The sequence below is a fragment of the Pteropus alecto genome, unplaced genomic scaffold (assembly GCF_000325575.1).
Source record: "Pteropus alecto unplaced genomic scaffold, ASM32557v1 scaffold380, whole genome shotgun sequence".
Lineage (NCBI taxonomy): Eukaryota > Metazoa > Chordata > Mammalia > Chiroptera > Pteropodidae > Pteropus > Pteropus alecto.
The window spans coordinates 300,737-309,252 of NW_006430090.1; the positions used below are offsets into that span (position 1 = coordinate 300,737).

The 8,516-nt window shown below is 43.5% G+C and overlaps 1 protein-coding gene and 1 non-coding gene across 2 annotated transcripts in view; one reads left to right on the top strand and one right to left on the bottom strand.

Moving 5' to 3' along the window:
* LOC102895372 (zinc finger protein 154-like) overlaps positions 1–3,893 on the top strand; it is a 9,137-nt gene extending 5,244 nt beyond the window's left edge. The window contains exon 5 of the mRNA XM_015589804.2: positions 204–3,893. Within this exon, the coding sequence (XP_015445290.1) occupies positions 204–1,702 (1,499 nt within the window). The 3' untranslated portion in view covers positions 1,703–3,893. The remainder of the gene's footprint in view (positions 1–203) is intronic.
* A 2,124-nt stretch (positions 3,894–6,017) lies between these two features.
* LOC112479606 lies at positions 6,018–6,142 on the bottom strand. The gene has a single exon (XR_003046240.1). It is a non-coding gene; the product is annotated as a small nucleolar RNA SNORA16B/SNORA16A family (small nucleolar RNA).
* Positions 6,143–8,516: the final 2,374 nt, after the last annotated feature.

The following is an 8,516-nucleotide window of genomic DNA, read 5'->3' on the forward strand; positions in this document are numbered from 1 at the left end:
CGAGGAGCTCGTGTCCTTCATCTCGTGAGGCCTGCCCAGTACCGCTAAACAGCCCCATCGTCAACCTGAAGCCAGTCCTGTTCCTGCAGATAACCCATGGACTCGCTCCTGGGTGTGTCAGACACACACTTAGTGTGTCAGACACACGGCTGCCCCCTCCCACCAGAGTCAGCATGCATGTCACCAGTGTGTCTTGCTTTCAGGTGGTCGCCATGAAGCGGAGTATCAGGAGGCTCTTTCTGAGCAGAGACTTTCCGTACAAAGAGTGTCACACGTCAGGACTGCCAGTGCCAGTCTGACTCCCAAGAAGGCCTGGCCCTGTGAAATGTGTGGTTCGATCTTCAGTGACGTCTTGCATGTGGCTGGGCACCAGGGAACACGTGACAAGCAGAAACTGCACGGGTGTGAGACGTGCGGGAAACAATTAGATGACAGCACAGAGCTTCACGAGAAGCAGCACTCCGGAGGGAGACTTTTCAGAAGCAACGGGGACAGAGCCTGGTTCGTGAAGAACTGTACGTGCCATGTGTCAGGGAAGACACTTTTCTTTGGGGAGGTTGGGAAAGACTTCTTGACCAGCTCTGGATTTTTCCAGCAACAGAGCACGTACAGCAGGGAGCAGTCAAACAGCGGAGCCAAGCACATGGCCGCCTTGCAGAAGGGAGCAGCTCACCTGTTCTCAGCGACTCTCGACAGCTGGGGAGGCTGGACGAACTCCTTCGGCCGCAAACATACGCTCATTCAGCACCAGGCAGTCCTCACTACAGAAGGATGTTTTAAGTCCAAGGTATATGAAAAATCATTTAGCAAAAGCTGCAGCCTCAGACATCAGAGTGTTCACACTGGAGAAAATATTTTTGGATCTGGGGAATGTGGGATATTATTTAACAAGTCCCATGACATTGAACGCTGGAGAGGAAACACCAAGGAAAGGCCTTACGAATGTGCAGAGTGTGGGAAATCATTTACCCGAAACTCCCACCTCGTTACACATAAGCGAGTTCACACTGGCGAAAGACCTTATGAGTGTGGTGAATGTGGGAAGTCTTTTAGGTACAAGTCCAACCTCACTGTACACCAGAGAATTCACAATAAACAAAGGCCTTACGAGTGTGGTGAGTGTGGCATTTCCTTTAGCCAAAACGTCAGCCTCATTTTCCACCAGAGAGTTCACACCGGAGAAAGCCCTCATCAGTACAGTGAATGTGGAAAATTCTTCAAGCAAAGCTCTAGCATCAGTTTACGTCGAAAAGTTCACACTAGACAAAGTCCTATTGAGTGCAGCGAATGTGGAAAAACCTTTAGCTGCAAATCTAACCTCACTAAGCACCTGAGAGTTCACACTGGAGAAAAGCCTTATGAATGTGGGCAATGTGGAAAGTCCTTTAGCCAAAGCTCGAGTCTCACTCAACACCAGAGAGTTCACACTGGAAAAAGGCCTTATAAGTGCAGTGAATGTGGGAAATCCTTTGCTGCAAACTCCAATTTTATTAAACACAGGAGAGTTCACACTGGACGAAGACCTTACGTATGCAGTGAATGTGGAAAGCCATTTCGCCAGATCTCTGCCTTCCATTATCATCAGAGAGTTCACACTGGAGAAAGGCCCTATGAGTGCATTGAATGTGGGAAATCCTTTGCTGCAAACCTCAGCCTCATTAACCATAAGAGAGTTCACACTAGAGAAAGGCTTTATAAGTGAAGCAGATGTGAGAAATGCTTTAGCTAAAGCTCTGTGTTCCTTCGCCATCAGTAGTTCACACCGCGCCAAGAACTAATCAGTGCAGTGAATGAAAAATCCTTTGTTCTAAATCCAGACTTATTGACATGATGAATGTAGTGAATATTGGACATCCTTTAGCTACAACTCCAGTGTACTAAAACAATGCGATGTTCACACTGGACAGCGGCCTTATTTCTATGGGGAATGTGCGAAATTCTGTAGCCAAAACTGGTCTCAAGACATATCAGAGTTCACACTGAAGAAAGGCCTTTAGCTTTATCATTGGAAACCGCAAAGGTCACATGGGAACAACAGGTTAGATGTGTAAGAAATGTGTTATTTCTATGGTATAACCCTAGGGTGATCCCTTGTGAGTGTGCCATCTGCTTGAATTGAACCTCATACATCTGAACACCCACATAAATTCCAGGTATGTGGGAACTGCCTTGCACTTTTTAAATGCCCGGGGCCATTGCCAGATTTCTGTCACTGCCAGTTCTGCAGCAGAAGCCTTCTCACCTCTACCACTTGGCTGCTGCCCACAGTGTGCGTCACTCACCCACCTCATTGCGCCCAGGGAAGGAAACCTCACTATCTCCGTTCACAGGAAGGATTTTTGGGAAGCCTGAGCACTCATTTCTTCTTTTTTGATAAGTTAGGCCATGGACATGGCCCATTTTTGGCTCAGGACTCTGCCGATGACTTGCAAAGATGGATGACCTTATTCAGGAATACCATTGGTCTCATGTGGCTAATGTGGAGTGTTTCATCCTCTAGTCGTGAGTCTGAGACCAGCCTACCTCATCGTACTGGTTCGTGTGACAATGAAGGCAGGCCGCATTGTTCGTGCTCATTTAATCCTGGAACTCTCGATGTGGTGGTTGGAAAACAAGTGCTTTCTGCTAACATGAGGACATGAGCACTTTTTGTTGGCATCCCAAACTTTGCCTCAGAGGGAACGATGTGATGGCTCAGAGAATGTAGCTGTCTCTGCAGTTTTGGCCTAGTTTCCATTGCTGCCCAAGCCTCATTTGTAACCCAAATGCCATGTTTTGTGGGTTCAGAGGTCAGCCTGTGGAGGAGACAGTTGTGGCAACTTCTGTTACTTCACCAGCAACATGGAATTGTTCTCTCGTTCATAGTGGGTGTTGCATTGTGCTCAGTACTAATGAGGAAGTCTGTTTCCAGGGTCCTCAGAGGGGCCATGGGCCCTGGTGTCCCTAATTCCCTAGGGTAGTGTGACTGGTTGTAAGATTATGGGGTGACTCATACTTGTTACCGAAACAGTGGATTTCTGGGAAGTGGAGGAAGGAGACCATAGAAAATTAGTTGGCCTGCCCCTCTTTTAAAGGGGCGTCCACAGTGTTCAGCCACTACGGCTGTGAGGACGAGCAGGCTCAGGAATTCTCGCATCCTCTAGAGCTGTGTGTGTGTGTAGCTGAGTGGCCCTGTCAGAAAATAAAGGTGTCATGGATTCCCATGGCCGCTGGGCTTTTTATCTCAAGACCATTACTGCACAGGCAGATCTTTGAGGAGGAGGAAGAATGCTTCGTCCAGCTCTGGCTTTGTGACCAGCCTGCATTCCTGTCGAATCAGGTGGAACAGTCTTTATGGCTTGCCAGTGTTTGCTGCCAGCGAGGCGAGACACCTGTGCCAGGCATGAGGAAGGAGATGGTGGTGTCAGTACTGTGTCGCCAAACTTGATTTCCCAAAAACAGAATTCTAGGTTTCTCTTTTGAACCACGTTTTAAAGCATCAAGAAGGTATAAACCATGTGCAATAAATGGAATATATTTAAATTGTTCAACTTAGGAAATTTGCACATTCATATAAACTCGTGAATGCTTTATCACAGTCATGATCATGAGTTTATGCATCACCCAGATTTACCTCCTGCCCTCCAGTCAGCCATTGATTCACTTTCCTTCACAGGAGAGTTTACGTTTTCTAGAATTTCATATGATTGAAGTCATAAAATGTTTATTTTTCCTCCTGGGTACCTTCATGCAGCGTATTTATTTGAGATTCATTAATGATGATTTTGTGAGTAGTTTGTGCTTTTCGTATTGTTGAAAAGTATGATGAACTACTGTTTGTTTACTCGTTCATCTGCCTGTGGACATTTGTTTCCAGTTTTTGGCTATTGCAAATAAACTACATAGATTTTAAAGCAGTTCTTCCTATGTCTTTATTTCACTGGTCTTGTGTTAGTATCTTGGGTTTCAGTGCCTGAACCCCAGATAGATGAATATACAACTTTTCAATAAGGGTCATGGTCTGAGATGGTGGTTCCCTTTCGTGTTGCTACCAGCAGCGTATGAGGGTTTCAGTTCTTCCTGATCCTTGCCAATGCTGGGGATGGCTGGTTTTTTGATCTCTTTAAATAAATGCGTAGCAATATCTCACTGCGGTTTCAGTTGCATTTCTCTGACGTTCATGATGTCGAGCATATTTTTTCATTTATCTGCCTTCTGTATGTCGTCTTTGATAAAATATCCATATTCTTTCCTTGTTTATTTTTTTAAAATGAATTTTGGCTGTTTCCCTTTTCATTAACAATTAAGAGTGAAACCACAAACACTTATGTTAAAACTTCGTTCATTCTTCAGTGATGTGACTTTTTTGCTGTAAGGAATTACTTTTGAAAACCAGAAGAATATTTCCTGTTTTTTTTTGTTTGTTTGTTTTTTGCACTGTACACAACACAGTGGTCACACACAGCACATATTTTTAAGTTTAATGTGTGTTATTAATGTAGTCATCACATTCTTAAGTCTAGATATTCAACAGTCCAATATCTCAAGCTGTGATTTGTGGTGTTTGTCAGTTTCCTCGCTGTACACACTCCCACTGTGGCTGCTTTGAAATTGTCGGTGTGGTTTCATGGAAAATGGAGGTGGGAAGAGTTGCCAGTAGCTATAATTCACCTCAAGACCGTAGGAAATAAAATGTAGTATGATAATTAGAAAGTCAGAGGTTTTTAGATTTGATTTTTAAATAGTTTAATGGAAATATAATTGACTTAAACTGCATATACTTAAAATGTACATTTTGATGTTCAGATGTATGCTTACGCCCTGAAACCAAAAGTTGCCTCCTGACTTTTGAAATTTATCCTTTTCAGCATACAAGATTTCTGATACAATGACAAATTCTGTCTTTTCGTTATGGCTATTTTCAAATATATACAAAAAAGAAAAGACTTACGAAGCCAGATGAACCTAATCTTCCATCATTATCATTTCAGGCCATTCTTATTTCATCTATCCCCGTGTACACTAGGGGGTTACTTTAATTCTAGTTCGAGACATCATGTCATTTAAGGCATAATCTCTTAATGCATTTTTATTTTTTAATTAAGTTTATCGGGGTAACATTTGTTAACATAAAGTGTATAACTTTAATATAACAGCAGATTGCATTTTTTAAATTAAAGTCTTCATAACTTAATGGTAATAAAGAAAGTAAATATTTTATCAGTTCCCAATTGTCTCAAAAATACGTTTGGTTCTTAGGTCAGATTAATTGCCCTCAAAAATCTAAAATATATCCTCACAGCTTTCATTAGTTGCGTCTCTTAACATATAGATTTTAGTTTTTAATTTTTTTACTTCTAGAGTCTTTGGATTTTTTTTTTTTTTTTTTCAGAATAACTTATATGGCAGGTACCAGAATTAGCACCCCAAAGAAAAAACTCCACAAAGGTGTCCATGTGTCCATTTAAAGTAACCTGTTGTCTTTTAGCTTGCCTCATCCCATAGGACTTCTCTCCCATCTCTGTAGATTCATCATCACAGACAAACACAGATTTCTGGTAACGAGTCTTATTCTAAAGCACAGTGACAGCAACAGCTGGTGTTTTTAGATTCTTCAGGATTGGACGCCACCTTGAAACTTGGTGGGAAACAAAAGCAACTTCAGTCATCTTGCAGTCCTCATCCAGCACAGCTACGTGAGACACCATTGTCCTGCATGAGCTTAGTCCCTTCTTGTCTTCAGGATCATAAAGGCTCGACTGAACTTTGGTCTGGAACTGATGCCTTCAGCTTTTGAGGTCAGTGACCCAAAGGATTGCCAAGATGTGCGCCACTTGACGCTGAGTTTTCCTTTACAGACGTCACCCCACTCCCATCTGCCCCTCCATGCTGTCTTGGCCTTGGCACGCTGCTTCTCAAAAGCTGTATTTTAACTATGTGCAAGACCCCATCAAAGAAACATTTCTGCTGGCCTCCGGAGATGTGTCGATTTTAATAAAGGTTTCTGTCTATACTTGAGAAATGGTAGGTACAGCGTGAACTGCCTTTTTCCAAATGTTCTAGCTCAGAGCAAACAAAATGGCGACTGTCCAGGAAAACTCACTCTGGGCTCCTTTTTGGCCACAGCAGCTATATGGAAGCGGCGGCTTGGAGAAGGGCCAGTCCACTTACTTACCTTTTTAAATACTTATCGTTGAAGTTGTTGTGGCCCTTGCACGTGGGAATTTGCCACATTGTAGATGTGGCTTCTAGAGGCTCTGGTACCGTTGAATTGCCCACCCTTTCCTCATGTTTCCTGCACAGGGAGGAGATGGGCGCTTGAGGTTTGGTCCCTGCAGACAGGTGTGCGATGACGGCTATTGAGGCCATAAAAACAAAATTTTCTCCAAACCTATAAATCCTCTCCAGAAAGGCAGCAGAAACAAAATCAGTTTTATTACCGAATATGCATTAAACTAAACTAGGTGAACATCGCAGGCAATCTACCGGGAAACCGCAAAGACAAAAATCTTACTCCTCCCTGTGTAGAAAACCTAATCCGACTCATTACATACATGGATCCAAGATAAACTAGTCTTGAAGAGGACTTGACAGGTGCCATTTGTCGCATACAGTTCATCCTAACTCTACTTGGTAATTGGGGTGACTATCGTTAGCTTACTGGCTTTATCCAGAGGGAAAACAACCTCGCTTTTATCGAAGAAGGTCCTTTTGTAAGTTGAGGCTCCTCCCTTCCCACAGGACCTGGCAGAGGAGTTATCACGCTTGATATTTGCATTCTGAAGAGATGGCTTCCAGGTTCTTGAGAAAGACATTTCTGGGTCCTAAAGCTGGAGAAGAAAAGCCAGATGACAAAAAGCCCATCTGGTCTTCAAAGGCATACACTTTAAAGGGATGAGAGAGTTCTTACAAGTTTTCTAAGGCAAATGCTCTGAGAATCAGGAGGGGAAAGAAATCCCTTTTCTCAGTTTTCAACAGGTAGAATTAAATTATTTTTAAAAAATTCATAGTCTATGGCCATGCTACCTCGAACAAGCCAGATCCCGTCTAATCTCGGAAGCTAAGCAGGGTCGGGCCTGGTTAGTACTTGGATGGGAGACCACCTACAAAGAAGACCAGTTGCTGTAGGCGTAAAAAATAAATTAAAAAAAAAAAAAAAGATTTTAAGCTGACACGGTCCTTGCAGTCTATAAGGTCAACCAAGGGTTTTCTCGCCTAAAAAATAAATAAATAAATAAAATAAAAAAATTCATATTTGTTGAATAAAATAATTTGTATGTGACACCTGGAAACAAATAGCGTGAACTATGTTTTGCTACCACACTGACAGCCTGAAAACAAAACATTTCAGGTACTGGATGTGACATGCACACGTCTGGGGACCTTGTATGATGTGTGATATTAACATGGCACAGTACACGGCACCTCACATACACCCTGGAGACATAGTTTGACAAGTGTGAGATGCTGTCATACCATCAGGTGTGACAGACTAAGCTTCACTGGAGAGGCCAGACCTGGTCTTGCCTGGTGAGGGAGTGGCTGACTTAGTTCCTCAGGGGGAAAGGGAACGTTTTTAGGGATTGGCAGTCCCTGTCAATCTTTGATTGGCATTTGATCTAAAGGGGTGGGGATGAGTAGTCAGGGCTAAGGTCAGCTCTATAGGGGTGGGATGAAAGAGTCTTGGGGACAGGGACTTGAGAGGGTCACCCTAGACATTCTTAGGCTTTAGCACCTCTTTTGTCCACAACAGTAACTGATACTGATTGATAGCTGAATACAGTGGGCATTGGTTGGGGGAGACACGCCGAGAGGCAATACCAGGAGAAAGACCAACGATATCCAGAGTGGCATCAAGAGCTAGTCGTGTGTTTGGAGGGACACTGATGGCCCTGTCAGGGTTGCCCTGTCGCTGGTGTGGCCATCCATGGGAACAGTATTCACAGGAGAAAAGTGGGTTTTGGGGGAAGGCGCTGCATATCTGTGGGTGTGGGATCAGGAGGCCTCAGGTAGAGCTGTCAGGGTGTGGTTACTTGATGGTTCGGTGCTCAGTACATGTCTCTGGGGGTCTGGGCTGGAATCCTGGGCTGTTTCCCTTGGAGAGGATGCAGAACTAGATGAGGAGACCCAGAGCAATGTAGACTAAATCTTCCCCAGCTCAGCCATTTGGTGAAGTTATGCCATTTAGAAAGATGCAAGAATTCAGATTGTAATGAGAGAACGTAGAAGAAAATACTTTTTCCTGGTAGCTTACGTAGACGAGAGTTTTTAACCTCTAGCATTTCTTTTTCATTCTTTTTGTGTAATTTCCATCTCTCTGCTTATATTCTCCATCTGTTCCTGCATGTTATCTGCTTTTTCCATTTTACCGCTTAGCCAGCTGTCTCTCAGTCCCGGTGGGAAGGTAGGAGCCTCAGCCTGGTGGATGCCCTGCTCAAATTTACAAAACTACCTCCCTTCATAAAGATGAGAAATTTGTTTTTCCTCTGGATAAAGGCAATCATTTACCACAGATAGCCCAATTACCAGATAGATTT